Genomic DNA, 25,015 nt, shown 5'->3' on the forward strand with positions numbered 1-25,015 from the left:
TAAAAAAGTACCACTTTTTAAATTTTTTTCACTATATCTAGTTATTTCTACCAATGGGTTCTTAGGCCACTAGGCTATCATTTTTTTAAAAATTTTTGCCAAAATAATTTCTCAGATTAATGGTGATCCTGATTCACTTTTAAAATGTCACAATCAACTCAAATCGCTGTTTCGAGGCAATTATTTCTCGGATTTCATAGTTCCCTTTTTGCTCGGCCCGTATTTTTAAAAAAATGTTATTTTAATATAGATTTATATAAATAAATAAAATTAATTATATTTCCATTATAGTATTATGAAAAAGAAAACAAAGTACTATTTCCCCCCTACAGAAATAGTAGCAGGAGAGAAAGAATTTTTTATTTTTATTTTTTCAAGCCTGAGGGTCGGATAGTATAACTTCAAACCCTCTTTAGATAAATCCTTAATTTGAGGGTTACATGAGTCTCTTCCAAAAAATGTTAATTTAAAACGGGTTACTATTGTTGAGACAAAAATAAATAAATGTTCTTTTAAATTATCAAAGTGCCATATTGGAGTAAATAAATGCCATATTTAAGGTTTATCAAAAAAAAATTCGTTTATTTATTTCTTGACATTAATTAACGTTTTAAATATTTAAGAATAATATAAAATTATCGTATCACCCTATTGTACAATAACAGGTGTTTAAATAATTTCATTGGCTAGAGTAAGTCACGTGAATGCATCGCAATGTCATTTTATAACTTATTTTAATTTTCAACAAATAAATTTTATATATAATTTTAAAAAATTTGCAATCGATTTCCTATATAATAAAACAAAAAACTGGCGATATAATATTTATTATAATAATTTAAAATATCATTTAAAAAGTAAATTGCATTTTTTTTTAAAATGTGACTAATTGTCCTTGTGGCATTAATTAAAAAATTTATGCATTAGTGAATTAAATATTTAATACTGGCTATTTTAATTATATATGTCGTATTGAGAAGATCCTGAATCTCTCAATTTGAGATCATTTTTTGTAGGTCATTTTTAAAATTTGAAAAACGCGATTTGACCGGAAATATCAGCATGAGTTTGGAAACCATTTCCTAATCAATATTAATTTTTCACGCCAAAATTGTTTGAAATACACAGGGTTGCTAAGTACTTTAAACATGCCGGAATATATTTCGGATCAAATTAGATCTTTCAAAATTTACAAAATCGCAATCAATAATGGAGAAATTCTAAATCCTCAAGGATTCCATATCTCTATACGACATATATACTAATACTTTAGTTCTAATTTTGTTATATTTAAGAGAAATTATTTTTTATAAAATTCGATGGTTTATTGAATGATTGTCTTGTTGGAAACACTTCTGATAGCCCAATCTGGATATTTGTCTGTTCCGAGAACTAATTTGGCGTAGGAATTGATAGAACAGAAGCTAACTAGAATCCCAATAAAATTCACTACGAATCCGGGCTTTAACTAGTTTATAATAAACGAGATATTTAAAAAAAGGAAAAATAAATATAAACTAAAAGGGAATATTTATTCGCAAGTTTATAATGTAAAAAATATATAATTGTCAAATATTTTTCGGAGACCTATTAGTGGTCTAATTTTTTGCCAGCATATTTAAAGAAAAATTAAATGCTGGCTCTTATTTACACAGTTCAGCCAGGCACGAGCGGCAATATTTTTTAAGTGGGGGGGGACTTGGGCTAAATTGAGTATATTTTAGAGATAAATGATAGTTTTCAATTTTTTTTTAAAAATAGTTTTGGATACATCTAAAAAAAATTGTCTTGATTAATATAAATATATGTGAAATTAGAATTTATTTAATTTTTATATAAATTATAAAAATATATTTGTTTTAAAAATTATCACCTTAGGCAAAGATATTCGCCAATTACCCCAATAATACCCCCCCCCCCCCCCCATATCCTATTTTTAAATTTATCGTCTGATTACTTTTTAAAAATAAATTATCGTCTGCTTATTTAAAAAAAATTATCATGTCACAATTTAATCAATTTAGAGCTGTAATATGGAAATTACACGTATAAATCCATTATAATATATATATAGGTAATATTGATTTAATAGAAAATGTATGAATATATTATGAATTAGTATATTAGTTAATTAGATATGTTTATAACGATTATATATGTATGTATTATAAAATATCGGGTAATGTTTAACTACCCAACTCTAATGATATGTATTAGGATCATCGATTATTATATTATATCCGACATGTTTGTATTAATTTTAGACGCCAGAGTAAAATAAAAATAGCCTTAAGATTTAATTATTGACCATTAATAAAAAAAATAGGGTACATTTTTAAAATTATATATATATTTATGTATATGGAATTTTAAAAGATTTATATATTTATACCATATCCCAAAATGACAAATTTCCGGCCGTGAAAACAATGGCGTTAGGCCCGGTCGCAATTGGAAGCATAAACGAATAGGAGGATGCCAAAGTGACAGGAAATACAAAATAATGTGGATGAACTTTGAGGCTAACGGCCTATTATAAATAGAAACAAATAATTAATATCGAAATATGGCTTAAATTTTTTTTAAATATATCCTATACTCTAGACTTAAATAGATTTAAATTATTTAATAATTTTACTTTACAATAATAATCCCCATTTAGTGTTAAATGGCTATGTTGGGAGTATGACGGGAAGAGCGGGAGAAGTCGTCGATGTATTGCACAGAAGACATATAGATGTGTGCTGCATACAGGAGACTAGATGGAAAGGAAATGGGACCAGAATGATTGGCAAGACTAGCGAAAGTTTAAATTCTTTTGGCAAGGAGGTAATGATGGTAAGGCTGGAGTTGGGGTATTGGTTGCGGAGAAATTGGTAGACAAAGTAGTCGAAGTGAGAAGGCTAGACAACCAGATAATGGTTATCAAGATGATTATTGGTAAGAAGCTATATAATATGATCTCGGCATATGTTCCTCAGGTTGGAAGAAGTGAAGAAGAGAAAGATGTATTTTGGGACAGTCTATTGGGGGTGACATCGAGACTGGCAAATGAAGAGGGGATTATCCTGGCTGGCGATTTGAATGGACATGTGGGAGCGAGTAGTGAGGGTTATGAAGGAGTACATGGAGGGTTCAGTTACGGCATGAGAAATTTGGAAGGAGAGAGGATTTTAGAATTTAGTGATGCTATGGATATGATTGTTTGTAATACAATGTTTAAGAAAGAATCAGAGAAGCTGGTGACTTATAAGTCGGGTAGTACCAAAAGTGTTGTGGATTACTTGTTATTAAGGAGATGTGATCGATGTATAATAAAAAATGTGAAAGTGATACCGGGAGAGGAATGTATAAATCAGCATCGACTAGTTGTAGGAGATCTCACTCTTAAAGGTGCCAGGGTCACTAAAAGAAAGTTTGTCCCAAGGCTGAAGGTTTGGAAATTGAAGGAGGAGAATGCTAGACGTCAATTCAATATGGCATTGGCGATTAGGGAGGCGGAGGTGGCACAAGCATCTGGGGTGAATGACAAGTGGGAAGCCATGAAGAAAGCTTGGGTAATGACAACTGAGGAGGTATGTGGATGGACAAAAGGGCCGCCTAGACATAAGGAGACTTGGTGGTGGAGCCCGGAGGTAGCGAAAGCCGTGGATGAGAAACGGAGGTGTTTCAAAGTATGGTATAATAGCAAAGAAAATAGTGATAATGATATTTACAAGATGGCTAAAAGAAATGCTAAGAAATTAATAGCGAAGGCTCAAGAAGAAAAAAGACACGAGTTTGCTAAAGAAATGGAATGCGCTGATGGAATTGGAAATATGGTTAGAATGGCAAAACAGATGTCAAAAAAGAGGCAGGATGTGATAGGTGTAAAGTGTTTGAAAAATATGGAAGGAAAAATGACGATTGATAGTAGTGGTATTAAGAACACCTGGAAGATTTACATGAAAGGACTTTTGAATGAAGAAAATGAATGGAATAATAATATTAGTTGTGCAAAGGTAGAAGGTCCAGGGTGTAAATTTGGCAAGGACGAGATAAGGAGAGGAGTGAAAAAGATGAAGAAAGGGAAGGCATCGGGTTTAACGATGGTGGTATCAGAGATGTTTAAAGGTTCTGATGATTTAGGGATTGAATGGTTAATGAATTTAGCAAATCAGATTGTCACAGAAGGTACTATTCCCGAGGACTGGCGAAGAAGTATAATTATCCCAGTATACAAGGGGAAAGGTGATCCTTTAGATTGTGGGTCTTACAGAGCTATTAAACTCTTGGAACATGCAATGAAAGTATTTGAGAGAGTGTTAGAAAAGCGGATAAGGGAACAAATCAAAATTGATGAAATGCAGTTTGGTTTTACATCGGGAAAAGGCACGACAGATACAATTTTTGTGGTGAGACAAATTCAGGAGAAGTATCTTGCGAAGGAAAAGAAACTCTATTATGCGTTTGTTGATTTGGAGAAAGCATTTGATAGGGTGCCGCGTGAGATTACAAGATGGGCCTTGAGAAAATCCGGTGTGGAGGAATGGTTAGTTACCGCAGTGATGGCAATGTATGTTGGAGCACAAACAGCAGTACGGACGGATTATGGTGATAGTGACAGCTTTGAGGTGAAGGTAGGACTTCATCAAGGATCCGTGCTGAGTCCATTATTATTTATCTTAGTAATGGATGTGGTGGCTAGAGAAATGCGTGAAGGACTTCCCTGGGAGATATTATATGCAGATGACCTTGTATTAATGGCAAACAGTGAGGGAGAATTGAGGGATAAAGTTAGTAAATGGAAAATGACTATGGAAGCAAAGGGCCTGAAAATGAATGCATCAAAAACAAAGGTGATGATTGGTGGGGAAAATCTAAAGATAGAAGAATCAGGTAAGTGGCCTTGTGGTGTATGTGGGAAAGGAGTTGTTAGAAATTCTATCCAATGCACCAGATGCCAGAAATGGGTACATAAAAGATGTAGTGGGAAAAAAGGCAGTTTGATGTTAGAAAGAATGACCTTTATTTGTAAAACATGCATGAAAGGGATACATAATAATGATAACCTAAAAAATGGTGGTCTGGATATTGGCAATGGGTTAACCCTAGAAAAAGTGGATAAGTTATGTTATTTAGGTGATATGCTAAACGCAGATGGTGGTGTAGATTCTGCTGTTGTTGCAAGGATCAGACAAGCTTGGAAGAAGTTCAGAGAGATGTCGTCTATTCTTACAAATAAAAAAGTTTCTCTGAAGTTAAAGGGGAAAGTTTACGTAAGCTGTGTGAGGAGTTGTTTAGTTTATGGCGGTGAAACATGGGCAATGAAAGCAATTCACGAAGCCAAATTAGAAAGAACAGAGATGAGGATGGTTAGATGGATGTGTGGGGTATCTCTGAGAGAGAGAAAAACTAGCAAGGAATTGCGAGCAAGATTAGGTATAGAAATGATTGGTATGGTAATGCGACGAAATAGACTAAGATGGTTTGGGCATGTGGAACGTATGACAAGAGATGACTGGGTAAAGAGATGCACAATGATGGAAGTAGGAGGATCAAGACCTAGAGGAAGACCCAAGATGACGTGGACAAATGTGATAGCGGCGGATATGAGAAGCTTGAATCTTACAAGTATTGATGCTCAGGACCGTCAAAAATGGAAAAGAAAAATCAGAGGGAAAACTGGCCTACCCGGGTAAACCTGGAAATCGCCATAAAACGGAGAAGAAGAAGTGTTAAATGGCTGGATTTTGCCGATTTTTGAAAAAGATTAACTTAAAATATCAGCCAAAAGTATATCCAAGCTTGGAAACTATGCCCACATATTATAGAAAGGTCTGGATATCTATTGGTGGAATTTTAACCGAAATCGAACCTTTTAACAGCAATACCCATTCTGCAATGACTAAAATGTATCCTCATCGCTTGGGACTACATCTGTTTGTTCAAAAAACTACTAAATATAACAATCTCTAATTGGTTCCCGCAAAGTCTGATAGACTCCTGCAAAATTAAATTTTTGCGCACGTGGCCCGGTTAAATTTTTTTAAGTTTTCTTCATATTAATCAAGTAATAATATTTTCAATTTTAAAATATTTCGCTAACTATAATTTTGTATCGTGGTACAGATTGCGGAAAAACGATTCCCAAGGAAAATTGGCTTCTAAAAAAATTAGCCTTTAAACCTCAGAAATATTTTTTATCTAAAAAAATTCCCCCTTCCTACGTTAAAAAAAATACTTTTTCATCTAAATATTTGTTTTAAAAAAAAGGTTTTATTTATAATGGAATACAACATATGTCCGCATATAATTTACATCTATCTATAAATTTAACCATTTCCGACATAAGGGGAACCAATATGGAAGCCGTTGAAATATTGCTAAGAAGTTCGGTTATAAACGAGGTAAAAATAATGAAGATTAGGACTATCAATATGGGATTATAGTTTTTGAATACGCCAAAGGAATCCACTAAGGTTTGAGACAGTCCCGAAGCCTGATTTTCCATTTTTTAAAATTTAAATTAACCATATAAATTCATGACCAAAATGTCATTGCTTAAATATATAATTATATACATTATCATTTCGTATTTATTCAATATACAAGGTGGCTAAAAAAGTAGCGTTTTGAAATCTTTATGCCCATAAAACTTGTAAACTCGTTTATTCTTAAAAAGACCTTCAAATTTTTATTTCAAGGGCTAGAAGGGTCATTGTATTGAACTATAACTGGAAGCTTTTTCAAAATTTTTCCCTAATCATAAATTATAATGCAAAACACAAATATACATTAGAATTATCAAAATAAAAATTTCTAATATTTTTAATTTCTCAAATTTTGTTTTGTCCAACCCCTGCATAAAAACTTAAAAGAAAACTTTGAATCCCGCTGCTATGGCCATCCCACCACCAAACAAAAATATGATGTCCCACAACAACCTCACTTGAACTCTTTCCCACGTGAGTATCGGTTTGTAAGGGATATAATTTGGTTCTTTTTCTTCGTCTCCTTTTTACACAAAATAACGCAAATAATATATATAAAATTTTAAAATTAATGAAGATATAAATTACATTCGATCTTTTTTTTTATGTCCGATCAAAAAGGAATTTCATTATAATGTAAACTTGCTTAGCTTACCTTACTAAATTAGTTTTGTTAAACGGTCTGATTAAGATTTTAGCCAAAAAATAATATCATGTAAGCCTGGAGATTTTGCTCATAAATAAGCAAAAAGGTTTGGAAGCTCTATTTGCCTCTAGGTTTATATAATGATATTTTGGATTACAATTTTAATCGGGCCGTTTAACAACACTACTACTAATAACTAAATCGATATCTTTAAGAAACTTTGATTTTTATAATTATATTGATTATCAATACAAATCAAATTTAACTGAATTTTAATCTGTCGTTTTTTTTATAACCTAGTAAATCTTTTATAAATATAAATTATACAAATCACTGTAAACTTATAATGTGAGTCTAACGTCGTTACATTTTTTGAGGAAAAGGAACGTCATTCGTTACTTGTTTTAGAAGATAATGAGTAACGCGTTTCTTTCTTTTTAACAGTAATGCAAAACGTTATTCGTTACTTTAAATTATTTTCTTAAAAAATATACCCAAATAAAGAAAATTAAGGGTACTATGTCTTCACTTTGTAAGTGTAATTTGTAATTCTAATATTCCAGCCTCGATGTCCAACAGCTCAATTAAAAAATAACATATGAAGGTAAAAATATAAATTCAGAAATTTCGATAAAGATAAAAAAAAATTTGTGAAAATGATCTAATAAGTTTTTTGAAATTAAAGATCGTTCTTCTTTAAATATTTTTAATAAATTACTCTAAATTTTTAATTATTAAAAATAATAATTCTCTCATTCGCTGAGCGAGTTGAATGTGTATTTAGCACAGTGAAAACTATGTTGAACACTAAGCACATCTGATCTCAAAATTTTGAAAATAAATTATTATTTAAAAAAAAACTTATCTTTTATCATCTCTATGTGACAAATTAAAAGAAAATCTATATATAATATTCAGGATTTTTTTCAAGTAACGAGTAACGAACGCGTTACTTTTTTGAATAGCGAAAAACGCGTTCCTTCTTCAAACGGGTAACGGTAAAGCGTTCCTTTTTTTCAAAACGTAACGAAAAGAAACGTTTACAGCACTAATTATATCTCATACTATTTGATATATCATTAAAATTTTGCTTTTTTTTAAAACTGTTTAGATTCAATTTTAGAGTGGAAAAATCGGTAGGCATGATGAAATACAATATAGCGAGTATTAAAGCTGGAGTTGTGTCATTCACGTAACTGGTTATTTAATATTTAATAAAATCAAGTTTTTTATAACCATATATAATATTAAATAAAATATAGTATAAAGAAAATAATTCTTACTTTTTTTTTATCTATTACTTTTTTTTTCCTCGTTCCTTTTCTTTCTTTCTACATTCTTTCCTTTCTCTTACAACTTCCTTGTTCAAATTTTTTTTGCCAATATTAATTTTAACTCGTCTTTGAAGAAGCTTTGCCATCCTGGTATGAATCTCGGTTTTTTGAGGACCCATATGAATATAAGAAGTACAAACGTCGAAGCAACTGCAATTTCCTGGTCCCTTATATTTTTTTTCAAAAAAAAACGAACATATTTTTTTGAATGGGAGGTAAAAAAAAAATTTTTTTCTAACTTTGCCAATGATTAAAAAGTTAGTGGACTCATTTCTGGTTTTCAATGCTATGAGCGTCATAAGAGAAGGATGCTTCCGGAATTAGAAAATAGGTTTGCAAAACTTTTATCAGTTAAAAAAATCTCCAGCCGATTCCTTCCGTTATTCCTATAATCATAGAAATGCGTGACGATCAGTGGGTTGTCTCTGAACCTCAATAGCGAACTTTTACTTTATACCAAAATTACTTTTGGTCATTCTACTGAGAGTCATATTACGGTCTAATCCAATTAAAAAATTTAATAAGTGTTTAAACTCAATCAACTACCTTTATCTCAATTATCTCCAAGGACCCCAGAATGCCCATCAAAACCAAATCATTAGACAGGGGTAAATGACGACTTAAACCAAGCTTTAATAAATATAGCTGAAGGAAAACATTCCTATATTCCGATTAAAATTTTTTTTACACAAGAAATGAGCTGAAGCATTATTTAACCCTTAGTTTACCCAAGAAGGTCACAGGGCCCATTTGTCATGTTCAATTACTCATAAACTTATAGATTTTTTTTTGAGCTGAAATTTTTTTTAATGGGTCCATACAAAGCTTGTCAAAAGTAATGTATCGTATCATATTCCTTCCCAAAGGAGTCCATTCGATTGGTATTTTGCATTTTTTTACAATAAAATAAATATAAACAAAAGACAAACAGAACAAATTATATATCAATTCGTAGCCCAATCCCTAGCCTTAAAAAAAAGTGAGCTCTCTACCTATAATATACTTTAGAAGCTATGATTTAATTATGAACCCAGGATAAAATGGTTAAAGAAATAGGGTAAAGTGATTAATATAATATTTAACACATTTTTTATATTTCTTTTGAAACATGTAAAAAAAATAATATATATTAGATCATCCAATGAGAAATGAATGTTGACAGTCTTCGATTAACAATTCCTCTCATTGCTCAATATCTGTTATAAATTATTGTCGTTCCAATAAAATTGTTATCCTGTTCATATAATTAGGCAGCCTTTCGACAAAGCAGTATATGGACCTTAAAAAAGTTTTATAATAAAGCTCTTGACATATGGGTGAGAAATCAGGTGAGGGCAACCATTCCATTCGTAATATTCCAAGAGTTTAAAAAATAAAATATGACCCATAATAATACATCAAATAGATTTTCTGCTAGTGACATATATCCATTAAACCCTAATATATTTACAGATCAAGATTATATCTTGTTGACTGTTGTAATAATTTAAATGGTAGCTTGAATAAATAAAATTGAAAATTTTGTGGCTAAACCTTTAGTAAATAATATAGAATTTATGTCCTGCATTAATGAATGAAGATGTTCCCAAAGGATATTATAACAGATGAACCCGATCATTATTAAATTTTACCTTCATGCTCTAAGAACTTTAATAAATCAGTATTCAATCCAACATCTAATATTTCTATTCCAAAATTGTTCACAACTTTATCAGATAAAATCTCTAAAAAAAGTAAACATCAAAAAAGAAATGTTTACTAGTTATATGCAATAAAATTTTTTATAAATAATCGCGAGGGTGGAGAATGGTTAAAATGTACAAAATTTCTTGTAAATAATTATTTTAACCACTTTACCCTAGTGCTTATCCATTTTACCTTTTCATCTAATTTCAAAACAAGCAATAGGACCATCGAAGATGAAGAAATGTTATAAGTTTGGCAATAATATGGAAACTAGGACCATAAACAAAGCTACAAAAAAATATATTTTATCGGCATAAATGTGGTCGAAAATTAATAACCGTTCGGGTTAATAATAGGCGGTCTAGTAGTCTTAAATAAAAGGGGACCGACAAAAGCGTGGTTTAGTCTAAATTCCTGACCACGTTAAAAACATGATTATTTGACTTACTTCATACGCCCCAAATTGTTTAGCTGAACTTTGATGTAGGGCCTAGCATCAAACGCATCTTGGTTCTTCTTGTTGGTGCAGATCTCTCTATAGGTCTGCCTATTTATGATATTTATTTTTATTTACAAGAATTACTTTTAAAAAAAGGGGAACAAAGAATAAGTGATTATTAAAAAATTATAAAGTATTTCGTCGATGAGTGAAAATTAAACTCACATATGAATAGCGAATAAAAAATAAGATTAAAATATTTTATTTTTTTTTCCCAATAAATTTAAATCCCCCCTTTATCATGGTTTTTTAACATAAGAATTAGAATCGAGAAAGGAAGGGCGCCAAACAGACTATTTAGAACGCGTCTTATTCCTTTGAGAAGACTTGAGTCAGCCCTATCTCAAGGATGCTAAGGATATTTTGCTCTATTTTTATATTTATTTGTCTCCTATATATTATAGATGAAAAGGAATAATCCTTAGCAACGCAAAAAAAAAGAATAACAATGTTATCTTTTGATTTTAAAACTCTCTATCAACCTAATTAAGCTATTAGAGTCAACATCTTGGTCAGTTGAAGGAATGATATCCCTCTAGATAGGGAGAAAAAGAATTAGAAAAATACCAATAGACATCTCAAAACACTTATAAAAATATTTACCCGGACAATGTTATGAAAATATTTAATACTTTTTTCCAAAATAAATATTGGCAACCTTCAAAATTAAAAGTTGATTTATTTAGGTCTCCTATAGAAGATAAAAAATAAATATTTTCTTTTGTTTATTTTGGTGCACAATTTGACAAATAATGACATTATTTTAAATTTGTAATTTATTTATTTTTCGTTTAAAATTGTTGATCTTATATATAAATATTTTAAAAGTTTTATATTCTTTTAAAAAAAATATATTAAATGTCACTTTATATCTTAGATACTTATATTTTAAAGGTTCATCTGAATATTTGTCGAGTATACGTTTTTCTTCAAAAAAAATCCCCATCCCTAGATTAGTAAATAATTATTTCACCAAAATGTATAAATTAAATAGTTTTAAATTTTTTTTAAAAAAACCTGATTCCAAAAAAATACATCCCCAAGAATATCCACATTAGAATCAAAATTATGAAGGCACCCGGGAAAGAATATAATAACCATTTATCAAAGCTGACTTGAGCCTTTTCGCCAAAAAGTCTAATTATTTATTTAGTTTTTTTTGAATAGTTTTTAAAAAAAATTTATTAAATAAACGATAAAAATAATTCAATTCTTTAGAACCCCTAACCACAAATAATATAATTACAAAAAAAACAAATATATCTATACTAAATAAATCTGAAATTTTAGTAATATAATCGTGATGGTCAGTTAATGTATTATAGTTCACAATTTAGTTTTTTTAACCAATCTCAATTTCTACTTTTCTTCTTAGATTAAGAACTATTGTTCAACTTTAAATTTTCTTGACCAAAACTTTTAATGTAGAGGAGCTGGGATATTTAAGACTGTTTATTAAATAGGATGTTAGCCTAGAATGCGAGAGCTGATTGAGTAACTCGTATAAATAAATAAATTGTATTTTATAAAATGATACCTAGTTTGTAATTTATTTTTATCTAAAGTATTGTTGAGGCATTAGGAATTTCGAAGTTATATTAACAATTCTCTGCAGTATTGTTATTGCTAACTTGTGGGCATGGGTTTTATCTTATGAATGTCATTATGGCGATTGCAAGTTTTAGATTAAAATATTTTCAGTTAAATGATGATTATCGTGAATGGGTCTCCTCTCACTCAGTACCCTTGGTCATTTTTAGAAAATGAATCACGAACTAACAATGACAATAAATCAAGGAAATGATGGGCTATTAAAAAAATAATGAAAAACGATTCGCAATAGGTGAATATTATAGATATCTATTTATAATTATAACCAATATTTCTATGCCCTAAATTTATAAAAAAAATAATATTGTATTTCCTTTTTCATAAAGTTTCCATACCCGTTTAAAACCAATATAATTTAAAGATCAACGTGATTCATTAAAAACAAATTCTTTTAAGATATTTAATATTTTCCTTTTACATCTTGTTTATTTTACATTATTATAATGTTCCGTTATCGATGAAATGTTAGGATATAATCTTCGTTTTTCCAGGTTTACACGAGCAAGCCATTTTCCCTTTCACCATTACCCCACAAATAGTCTACCATAATTTTGGTAACTATGTTCAGCTATAAAAAGCAAATTTTCTAAGAAAACTACAATGTGTTATAGATTCTAAAAAGTATAATCTATAAAATTTAAATATATGTATTTTTGTTTTTACATTGAAAATATAATATAAATTTTTTAAAATAAATGCTTTCCCTTTTCCGTAAGATATTGAAGAAAAAAAAAAGATCATATAGATGTAACAGACCACTATAATAATCAGGCTGAGAAAATGTCTGCTTTGATTTCACATAAGGGCTAGAACAACTATCATAATTGATTATAAAATATTTAGGATGCACTGATATTATAATGGTCTGATTATAAATATGTAGATTAACAGATATTTTTTAATGTATAACCATCTCGGAATGTTAATAACACTTTAATAATATGTTATCAAACAAAAATATTTTAAGGAGGGATGAGTATCGGCAAATATAATCACCTTATCTTTAGGATAAGGATTCGCCGATCCGATTCTAACGCCTGCTTAAAATAATTTTGTTTTATAAAAAAATTGTGATGTTAAATCGATATTCCAAGTTCTGCCAATCTGGTGCTAATTCTGAGATATACCATTTATGGCCAAGCCAATCGATGCAGCCCTTAAAAATATTAAATATGTTGGTTATATATTCTTTGATTTCAGTTTCGATATTTATATTTTAAATTTTCTTAATACTGCAGAAATAAAATATACAGAACGTAAAAGATTGATAGCTCTCTTGAATTATGAATAAGAAATCTTTGATCCTTTCTTTCTCCACATATGATTAAGACTTGGATCAAAAGAGAAAAATTACAAATTACAAAAAAAGCAATTTATGCGAAAAAAAAACTAAAAGAAAGCGAAAAAATACAAAATGTCTTACCGCGAATATTTTTTTCTTTCAAATAAAAAGTTTTAAAATAAAATCAAGATTGAATAAAAAAACAAACCACTTTATTAAATCCCTAAAAAAAACAAGAAAAGTGTGAAATATTTTTTTGGCTATTAGCGAACCCCAAATACGATTATACTAGTAGAATTACAGACTTAAATAAAAAACAGATTTTTTATAAATATTGATTTTTTCCCCATATATAAATATAATGATTTAATCATATTTATCTCGTGGATATTTAAAACGGTCGGGATTTAATATCCTTTTTAATCTAATTCGTGTTTCCCCATAAAATTCTTTCTCAACCTCAACCACCCCTCTAAAAAAATCGACTCCATTTGTTACTTAAAAAATTTTTTTTGCGTTGATGTTAACCAATTAACTGTAAAAGAAATCGATTATATAAATTAGGGCTTTGCCGATCCACAAATTTTTTATCCGATTCGATCCAATCCGCTTTCGATAACCGATACCGATTTGATATTTATTTTTATTTACCACCTATAACTAATTTCATAGATAAAAATCACTATATTTAATTAAATAACCAACTAAACCACAAATGATTAAATGTATTTCTCCAAAAGTCTATGGGAAATAGTTATAGCTGGCTGTAGTGTTGCTAAATGACTCTCGATTTAAACGATATCAAATTAAGGGCCAAAATAGTATTATCTAGAATCATAATTACGTCAATAGATATCCCAAACCTTTCTGTCATCTCTGAACAAAATCTCCAAACTTATTTTGGCTAAAAATCCTGAGTTATCTTCAATAATCAGCTAAATCGAATCATTTAATAGAAACTAGCGGAAAGTAATTCAGGTTGTTTTAAACCCCTTTTCTTGTTGCAAATAATATATAACAAAAAAAATACCAAATTTTTAGCTATATTATCAATTAAAATAATTCGATTTTTTTTTTATAATAAAAATATAATGAATTTTGGTTTCTTTTTATATATATATTAATATGAAATTATATATAAAGTAATAAATATCGGCCCCGATCCGATATAATATTTAATGTCAGCGCAGCCCTAATTCTTTCTAAAGAAAGATTCGTAACAATAAATTTTGAGTTTTTTTACGTGCTATTTATTTTACTTTCTTTTCAAAAAAAACCATTAATGAGGAATAGGAAAGAAATTACTGCGTCATAAGTCCCGTCATTATCAAATTAGGCCCGGTCCCTGTCAAAGAGGCCGTTCCCCCCAAATTGGCGGCGTATGCGACGGCTATGAATATAGCTTTATTAATCGGCACGAGACTCTCGTCCATTTGGTAACGGAAGGAAAATCGTGTGCTTAATTAGTACATGGTATAGCAATATGTAAGTATTGTGAAATGGAATCTTCGTATAAAATGTCAAATTAAAAAATGATCTACTAAATTCAGCTGTTTATCATATTGATGACACCTATAAAATATGACCGATGAAAATATGAGATATCGTAAAATATTATTATTATTTCTATCAAGCGAGAAAAGCTCCTATGAATATGTCCTAGATCGTCTTCTTTTTTCAAAAATTTTTTTTAATGGTTGTGACTCAAGGAAATGCCGCTATAACAGTTGTCTATTAATAATTACATGGCCTGCCAGATTTGACAGGTTATTAAACAATTTTTAATATATTTTAAACCCCAACGACATATCTCCTTAACTCTTAATCCTATTCCTTACTTCGGATACTTGTTTAATTTTACAATATATTTCCTCCCATTAAATAATCCCATTCAATTTTAAATTCTTTGAGTTGAGCTATTATCCTTAATAGTTAACTTTAGATTTTTTAAAAAAATAAAAGAAAATTGGTATACACATTTTTAAGCGTATGTCTATTTATTATTTTTTTAAAGAAAGAATGACGTGCAGGCTACTTTTCTGATTATAATTAAGAATTAAGTTTTTAGAACTAAGACGCAGTTAAGTAGATTATTAATTAGAAAAAAAATTTTTTTTTTTACCTTGAATCTTCGGAATTTTCTTTTGGATTGAGCGTTTCAATATTTAAGTGTGAATCGGTGGTCGTTTCTAAAATAATTTTTTTAAAAAAATTTGGTTTATATTAAATTCGAACAACTTTCCGGAAATAAGGAATGTATTTTTTTTAAGAAAAAGGAGATGTATCGGTTATTGGACATGGTACTTAATCGATACCGGATGTCTATTAATTAGGATTATCTTATTTAAAATTTAATGCAAAATTGAGTGCCCTCCAAATTTCTTATTTCATCGTTGATTACTCTACTTTTTACCTAGCCCTCGAGGATGACGATAATGCATTGGACTTGGCCGTAGGAGCTGGAGAGATATAGAACCGTTATTAGGTGTTCGATTCTCTAACCCGCCTTTTTAGAAAGTCATAAATGTCGTATTAATAAAAACGATTCCATTTGGATATTATAGAACAGTATTTGACAAAATAATTCTTTATATTTTTAAAATCTAGCATTCTGACAAAACTATTATCTTGGGATCCCGAAGGTAATAAATATCGGTTTCGGCGCGGGTTCCGATAAAAATAATGGTTCAGAGGTTTGTGAAAAAATATTAATAGGTTCAGTTGGAACCTTTTAAAAATCCAGTTCGATTCCTATCACATCGACTTATTAGGATTATGTATGGAAAAGCATATATATATTTTTTTAAATTTTTATCATTAAAACCCCATAGATAAAAGCAACTTAATTATTAAATTCCAGGTCGTTACTATAACTAACGCAAACTAGATAACACGCCCATGATTATTAATTTTTTGTATATTTTCATAGGGCATGACATGATACCTTCGATGTTTATGTGTTTTTAATGTTTTCATTTAAAAAAAAATTAATATATATTTATATTTGCCTTTATCTCATAATAATTTATAACCTATTTTAAAAAAAATAAATAATTAAACTACTACATTTATTTATTATTTACTCTAAAAAACCTATTTTTATGAATTAAATTAAAATTTAGGTAAATTATCGAGAAAAAAAAACACTAGATTTTTTTAAAAAATAATCACTATCTAAATTATTCATCTCGTATTTAACCTTTTGTCACAAGAGGAGAAGAGGCCGCAATATTTTCCATGGGCTGTTGATTATTTTTTTCTATCGAGTCCCTGCCTTTGATGCCCTGCTGAGAATTTCGGTGGTCGCCTTTAAATGCTACTTTGTCAGCACCTTTCACGATCAAAGCGTGAATTCTCTTGAATTCTTCCATTACGCCGCATGCTATGGGAGTCATAAGGGCGGACGTGGCTGTGTTATTTATCCACATGGAAATAAAAAAGGTAGTGCCAAGAAAGCCTAGCAATAACCTTGAAAAATAATCATTTTTAGAATAAAATTAGTTTAGATAACCTTAGGGCAAGTTAGGGTGGAGTGAAAATAAAATCGACAAATCACTCGAAATTTTATTATAAATACCTTTTGAATATTATTTAAGCTCAGTTTAGTAAATTAAAAAAAAATTATATAATGCCAAATTCTTTCATATTAGATCAATGTTAAAATTCACCGTTATTCGAAATAACAATTTGCTAAACATTGCCCAAATTTGATTAAAATGCAATTAGACTCAAATCTTAAACTATTTACGGAATAATGCGCTCGCTTTCAAATCAGCTAGGATCAAGCCTGTGGCGAGAAAATCTATTGAGAAAGAAAAAACTGGCCAATCCTGAATTAAAACTCAGGTCGAAATATAAAATAATTCTTTACATGAACGACTAAAGCAACTGAGTCACAGGAGCTACTCCAAAACAACGTTTTGTTTGCAATATATCGGATCGGCTCAGATATTAATCGTTTCCGATAAATATCCGATCGCCCGATATCATTTAAACCGATCTGATATTTTAAAATAATCGGGTAATAAACTATATTTCCCCCCTCTAGCGCATCCATATTTATATTTTTTTTTAAAAATGGAGCCCTTTTTGTGTAATTTCTTTAAAATAATGAGATACAAATATATTTATGAGAGAATATTTAATGATGCACACACATGTCCTATGTTTAAAATGAGGTTGTCTTTTTATATTAGAATAAGTAATTATCGATTCAAAATTTCCACTTAAATTATAAAAAAAAATAATTGGTTTTTGTAAATTATATTATCGTATCTGAATGAAAAGGTATTGAAAAAGAAATAAAACAAGTTTACGTTTTCCAATATTATTCCAAACGCCGAACGGTAATTTGACCAATTTGCATTATAATCATTTGAAATGCATTATTTGTGTTTGTAACGCGGCATACTATCAATTTGTAAACACTATAAGTCCTGCACTTACATTATTTTAACATTGTACATTTCAAATTTTTTTAGTCATCATACTTTTTTTTTTACAATATTTTATATTTTATACATTTAAAAAAAATGATTGTAACTATAATAATAGATACTTTTGAATTTTGATTTTAATATAATTTTAAATAAAATATTCATGAATCATATTAATTAAATCCATAATTTAATTAGATTTACACGTTATTTTTGCGTTTGCGGCGTCAAATTATATTATATTTGAAATAATTTAATAAAACTTAAACATTTTCCCTTTCTGGAATTTAAAAGAAAACGTCTTAGAATTAAAAAAAGAAAAACCAGATGTAGGAAAGCGCATTTTTCTCTATACAATCCCGATCATTTCTGCATTATCACCAGTGACGATTCTATTTTAGTCGTCCTCAAGATTCTAGAATTTGAGCCAATTTACAAAAACAACCCCATTTTTTAAAACAGAAAAATATTGCCTAAGCCTCGAGATTTAGCTAATAGATGTCGAAACCTTTGTGCCATCTTACAAAATCTTCCGACTAGCGTAATATTTTTTTCTGAATAAAATATAGAGTAGCCGTTTAACATCAAACACTACATTTAAATGATAGAGTAAACCTGTTTTTTTTTAAAAAACAAAATATTCAATAAAAAAAATGATATTAAAATACACTTTGGGGTTAAGTGTTAAAACATTATAATAACTTCTATTTATTTCCTTCTATTATTTATCTTTTACCTTGATTAATTAGATAATTTCCTTATTTATTTATTTTATATAATTTTTTTTATCGTTAACATTTTAAAGAAAAAAAATTCAATTTGAAACTTTTAATTGATATTTTATATCGATCCTCAATTAATCCAAATTTTTGACATTTCTTCTTACTTATCTTTCGTTCTTTTATTTCTTTCTTTATAGAACACCGGTACCCTTTATTGCACTTCGGGGTATATAATTAGTTGAACGTTATCGATATTTTTTATCTATTAATATTAAAATATTAGATAGCATTGTAATTTTATCCTTATATACAAAATTTATTTTTGTTTCCATGTAATCTATGTGGCTCCGTTGGTATGGACGTTGATTGAGGAATCACAACCCGATCTGGCTCCGAAGCAATGACCAGGTCTTTTTTCCTGAAGCCAACAAGGTGGTTCCATGCTAAGGGGTGTGATCTAAAGAATATTGGAAGAGAGCGCGCGATTCCGTTAAGTTTATGAATTATTAAAATAAAAGTGTATCTTATTATATTTTTAATAAAATGTGGTCGTTGTTTAGCATATTTGGTTGTTTATTTTAGCAAATTGTTATATGATAACCAACCTATATATCATTACCCAACTATTAAGTTACTCCCATATTTTCTTAATTTTTAACTTCTTTGATTAGGAGAGAATGAGAGAGATAGCCCGGGTTAAGGTTAGGATAAAAAAAAAAAGGTTTTTAAAAGTAATCTATATTACTTGTAACCTGTCAAAACTGACAAGTCATATGACTATAAATAGATGAATAGAATTTTAAATAAATCAGCCGTTAAAACGGGAATTTCTTTGAGTTAGATTTAAATCATTTATTTAAATTAAAATAAAAGATAAAAATAGCCTAAAAAACAAAATTTTTTTGATAAATTATGAAAAAATATTTTATTCGTTCAACATTGTATTAATGACGAGCCATAAAATTACCAAATAAAAAAATCTAAGCCGGGCTTAAAATAAACATTTTTTTTTAGAAAAAAACGTAGCTAGGCCTAAAATTTAGACACTCTACTGCATATCTTGCTAACATAACCTTGTCTAATAGGTAAGTTTAAGAGAAAAACTAGATTCGCCGGGAGGGGGGGGCGAACTAGAATCTTGCCGCGCCTACTCTCAAATCCGAAACGACCATTCAAAATACGATATAATGATCCAATTCAGCCATATAAATTAGATGTATTTTTTAAGACATCACTTTGCTAAATATAGCAATTACTATCACTAGTCATAGACAAATTAACAATCCTAACCAGAAAGGCCAGTAAAGAAGGTCAAGAAAAAATAGTCTTAATGGCTAACGGAGATAGTGTGCGTGCGTCTCAAGGATGGGTTTAACGATGCTAAAACTGAGATGATCCGTAGGCGTTTCGAAGACGTCGTTCAGTACAGAAAACATTCTCCACTAACTAATTATATTAAAACCAATCATTGTAATAGTTCCTATTTTATAAAATTAAATCAAGGCTTGTTTGTGTTAAGAACCAAGATTAAATGCGTAAACAATTATTTTTTATAAAAATTCAGAGTAGCTAATTGTTTTGCTTATAAAAGAATTCACAATTACTTATCAAAACGTTAATGCCATTTTTTTTTTAAAAAAAGGAGAGATTAAAAACATTCCGAAGATAAAAATAACTTTAGTTTACATTTATGACTATAAATAAACGGATCTATAATTCTAGCAAATTTAATTTTAAGATTATAATGCATTTTATGTATGTGTGTTTTAAACCTATATCTGGCCAAATAAAAAAATACAAATAAAAAGTTTTTAAAAAATAATCAAAAATCTAATTTTGAAATAAAATTAAATAATTAAGCACATGTGAAAAATGAAAGATTTATCACTGTTGAATTAGATGAGTCCCATAATTTTTAAATATGATTGGAGTTTAAAGAAAGTTTGATCATTTATGCGAGTTTAGAACTTGGTGAACATAATCCAATAAATGTTACAATTGGTCGCTTCTCTTACACGTATCATACATAAATATATTATAATAGGATAACATTTAAGTTAATGTCAGACAATAGCAAAAACTTTGCATAAATTTTTATATCAAATTAAACCGAAACTTCAAAAAAAAATAATGTTAAATATAAGTGATTAATAAATAATATTGATAATTTAAGCCCTAACCATCTCATATCATGTAGAATCAACACTAGCCGCTAATGTTAAACGGTTAGATTTTTAAAAACACCAACCGCTTATTTTAGCCAAAAAATATTATATAAGACTGGAGATTTTCCTCAGAGATGGCAAAAAGGTTAGGATATTATTCATGAAATCTCGAGGCTTGCGTAATATTATTTAAGCTAAAATTTTTATTTTAATTTAAAATTGACCAAATCGAGCCGCTTAACAACAATCAGACCTTGTAGAAACCTGTAGCTTCCAAAAGCCCAGGGTGGTAAAATACTACGATTTTAAAATAGGGGGAGGGTTACAATTTCTTCCTTGCGAACTTTCCAAGGAAATATTTTCACTTGCCCAACGTTTAGCCATCCCATATTCTGACAAAATAATACAGCCAAATATATTAGATATGCTAAATTTTAAAAAATGATGACCATAAAATTATTAAAATTTGCAAAAATAGGCTGGGAAATAATTTTTTTTTTATAAAACCCACGGGCTTGTACACTTGCAGATCTCTATTAAAGAATAATATATATATATACAAATATAAATGTTTAGAATTTTAAAAAAAAAACATCTCATTTTTTTTACTGATCAAATATTATTCTAAGATATTTGTGTTGTTATAAAGGTTACTTTTGAAAAACAATTAGTTACAGTTAATAGTTACATCTATAAAGAGGTAACATATTATATCAAAAGTAACTAGTATTTATATCAGGGTTATGGACCCAATTTAAAATTGTTTGATTGGGCATTTTGAGACTACAGACCCAACAGAGACCGATTTAGCGGTAACCTATCAAACCCGGGATATTATGAACCGGACTAGGTTCGGTTTATAAAACGGGTTTTCGATTATATTCCTGTTATCAAAATTTTCGCTAAATAGAGTTTAAAATTCCTGAACCATAATTCGAGGCCACATGATTTTTATAACCCCTCAATTTTATTATTAGATATTATTTCTATGTATAAAAAAATTACAAATTTTAATCAAAGGAATTTAAATGAAAATACAAATTTGAATAAAAAAATATACTATAAAAATATCTACATTGAAAAAAATATATGTAAATAAAATTATACAATTTTTCATAAAAACTTGACCTTAATAAATTGTATGCTCGTTTTTCTTCCAAAAACAAGCTTCCCTAGATTATACAAACGTCCTACAATGCAAGCGTGACAATATATATATATAAAAGTTGATTTCAAATTTAGGAAATCATCGAATAAAGATGGATAATATATTATTCAACAAGTAACTTGAAAAGTGACCTACTAATTGCTTGTAATAAATTTCATTTAGAAAAATTATAAACTAACAAATCACTAGTTTCTTTACTTGTGACTATTGTTGTTAAAAGTCATGATTTTTAAAAATCGCTAAGCCAATATTTTAGCCAAAAATTATTAGACAAGCCTCAAGATTTCGTTAATAGATGTCAAAACCTTTCTGCCATCTATGAGCAAAATCTCCAGGCTAGTGTAATATTTGTTGGCTAAAATATTGGGTTAGCCATTTTTAATCGAGTGGTTTATAACATTACAAATGGCAAAAAAATTCAACATTTCCTATGTAAAGATTATGGATGTAAATTATAAGATTGTGCTAATATTTAACATACCATATTGGTTTTGAACCTGACAAGTAGAGTAAATTCAACGCTAAACGTCTATGAAGGTTAACCGTCTCGATAGCTTGGGCTATTACGAGCGACGCAAAAAATAACATTATGGGATCCTGTGTTGTTTAAAAGTGCATACATATACAATTTAATTTTTCAATAGATTTTAGAAATATATTTAAAGGTGGAACTATTTATTAAAATTTAAAAAAAATTAACTAGTTTCCTAGTGAATTTAAAATATTTATATAGATGTACCGAATAGTAATTTGGGTCGATACCAATTCTATTTTTTCACTGGTACCAGGACAAATATTTACATTTATTTAAGGCTGTTTCCATATCAAAAATATAATTAATAAACTATATTAACTTTAACGAAAAAAGAGAAACAAGGTAATTTTAATGTAAAAAAAAGTGGCCTAAATCATTTTTCCAAATTTACAAAAAAATTTATATTTTTCAAATTATAATTATAAAAGATATGAAATTTTGAGATATTTTAAAATATATTTAGGACACAGTCTGAAGAAATTACTCATAAAACTAATCAAAATAATCAGAATTTATTGATAAAATTTCATTTATCCCCATAGTTAACTTGTGGCAAATTAAAAAAATGAAGATGTAAGACCATCCAACTCTGCCTAATTACCTAATTGTTCTTCTGGCTCACCTAAGGGATTGAAATACACATCTCGTGAAAGTGGGGAAGATGGCATATTTTCGTTTTATAAAAGTAGATTAATTGATAATCATAATGAGGTAATGATAAAGTAAGCTACTTTTTAGCAAAAGAAATAATGTTATCACCCTTAATTTAATTATAACACTGAATTTTAAAATTAAGAGAGTTAAAATTTAATTGCATAATTTGATTGCGGATTATAAAATAATATAAAAGTAATTTTTTAAAAAATATATATATAAAATGTATTTAATTAATCTTCATAACTAGAAATAAAAATTTTGCTTATAATTTTCATTAATGTTGTTAAACAGCTTGATTAGAGCAGATTTTTAAAAAGAACTATTTTATCCAGAAAAATATCCCACATTTGGACATCTATAAACAAAGTTTCAAAGCTTTAGAAATATTTTTCCAAATAAAACATTGAGTTATCCCATCACCTATGTCGAGCAGCTAAAAAGTGGGGTGCAATAGGCCACAATTAGATTTCTAAAACTTGTGCAAGCCATTGATATTTTTGTCAGTTCATGGGTCAAATATATATAATTTTTTATTTGAATTGAAGTTTATAATTGGCATTGATACTCTTTAATAAAATTATTTATTTTTTTCACACTTTTTTTTTGGCATTGTAAATTTAAAGTAATAGTGAGCACAAATTGAGCTTTTGCATTTTGCCATACTTTATTAATAAAAAAGTATCCCTTGTGGGTTGCCTTTTTATTAATTTTTTCGATTTAAAATTTTAACTAAGTTCAAAAAATGAATTTGTCTTTGAAAATTATATTAGGCTGCCTTCATATTTTATTAATATTTAAATATTTTATTTTAAGATATAAATAAGTTATTTTTTTACATTTTATATAATATTAAAACTAGAAAATAAAATAGTATTGAAAAAAGCAGCATTTTTTTAAATGGTTGCTAACACTGAATGGTAATTTTTCCAGTTTGCATGATGCTATTTGAAATTGCATTTACAACATAGCATTTGAAACACTCAATTTGTGGGCACTTTAAGGGTGCTTCCATAAAAACTAGTCACTGATTGTGCTATATATTTAATCATAATCTGGAACATAAAAATTTTATTTATTATTATTTACTTTCAAGTAATGACTAGAAACATCTTTAAGGCTCATTATGCTAAAGATTGGAAATAGTACAAGTGGAACAAGAGAGGCGACAGCTAATGGCAATGCTTGTGTAATCAAATAAGTTGCAGTCACTATAGAAACATATGCACATTTCATTGACTATTAATGCAAATAACAAATAATTTAATTGTAGCTGGTAATGTTTGGGGACTTTAAAACCATTATTATCCTAATATAATTTTGTGGATATTCTATTATATTACAAAACCGCCAGTTTAAATATTAACTGAGGAAAAAATGACTAAAATTTATATCAATATTTATTGTAAAATTAAACCTGTGAGGGATATAATATTGGAATAGGTAAATATACGATTGGAATTAATATTGACATGAAAATAATCTTGTTATTGAACAAATACTTTAAAAATAAGAAAACTTTTTTTTTAGAAAAAATCATTTTAAAATTTAAAATAATGAATGAGTTATAATTAGATTACTTGTTAAGGTCTAAACCATGACCAGGAAAAATTTAATTCAGAAATAAATACTATTGGTGGTGGCCTATGTCATACAATTAACTATGCAGAAAGAAATGGGAATTATTTATTTTCATTGGACATAGAAATAACTACTATAAAATTTTAGGCCGAATTCCCATAAACAGGAAATCAGGATTCTCAAGATATTGAATGGCTCCATCTTCTACAAAGTATATCAACAA

At 28.6% G+C, this 25,015-nt stretch overlaps 1 protein-coding gene across 2 annotated transcripts; it reads right to left on the reverse strand.

Moving 5' to 3' along the window:
• Window positions 1–554: 554 nt before the first annotated feature.
• On the reverse strand, window positions 555–24,763 carry LOC135927337 (Na(+)/citrate cotransporter-like). Of its 2 annotated transcripts, XM_065463302.1 has the most exons (15): window positions 24,629–24,763; window positions 24,301–24,450; window positions 22,504–22,619; window positions 16,731–16,999; window positions 15,945–16,037; window positions 15,654–15,720; window positions 14,837–14,989; window positions 11,656–11,775; window positions 10,588–10,686; window positions 8,516–8,620; window positions 8,224–8,315; window positions 6,866–6,996; window positions 6,320–6,481; window positions 2,393–2,530; window positions 555–1,468 (listed from the first exon to the last, which is right to left on the reverse strand). In XM_065463302.1, the coding sequence occupies exons 1-15, from the start codon at window positions 24,749–24,751 to the stop codon at window positions 1,325–1,327; spliced, it is 1,962 nt and encodes a 653-aa protein (XP_065319374.1). In that variant the 5' UTR covers window positions 24,752–24,763; the 3' UTR covers window positions 555–1,324. The 2 variants fall into 2 exon arrangements, with proteins under 2 accessions (XP_065319374.1, XP_065319375.1); XM_065463303.1 differs by lacking the exon at window positions 15,945–16,037.
• Between the last annotated feature and the right edge of the window lie 252 nt (window positions 24,764–25,015).

The sequence above is a fragment of the Gordionus sp. m RMFG-2023 genome, chromosome 3, assembly GCF_954871325.1.
Source record: "Gordionus sp. m RMFG-2023 chromosome 3, tfGorSpeb1-WG-v2, whole genome shotgun sequence".
NCBI classification, from domain to species: domain Eukaryota; kingdom Metazoa; phylum Nematomorpha; class Gordioida; order Chordodea; family Parachordodidae; genus Gordionus; species Gordionus sp. m RMFG-2023.

Coding starts and splice junctions, on each gene's coding strand:
- LOC135927337 (XM_065463302.1), bottom strand. CDS start 24,751: ATGATTTTTTCTAAAAAAAAAGTTTTCTTATTTTTAAAGTATTTGTTC. Junction 14,990..15,653: donor GAAAATTCCGAAGATTCAAG/GTAAAAAAAAAA, acceptor GTACTAATTAAG/CACACGATTTTCCTTCCGTT. Junction 11,776..14,836: donor ATGACGGGACTTATGACGCA/GTAATTTCTTTC, acceptor ATAAATAATTAG/ACTTTTTGGCGAAAAGGCTC.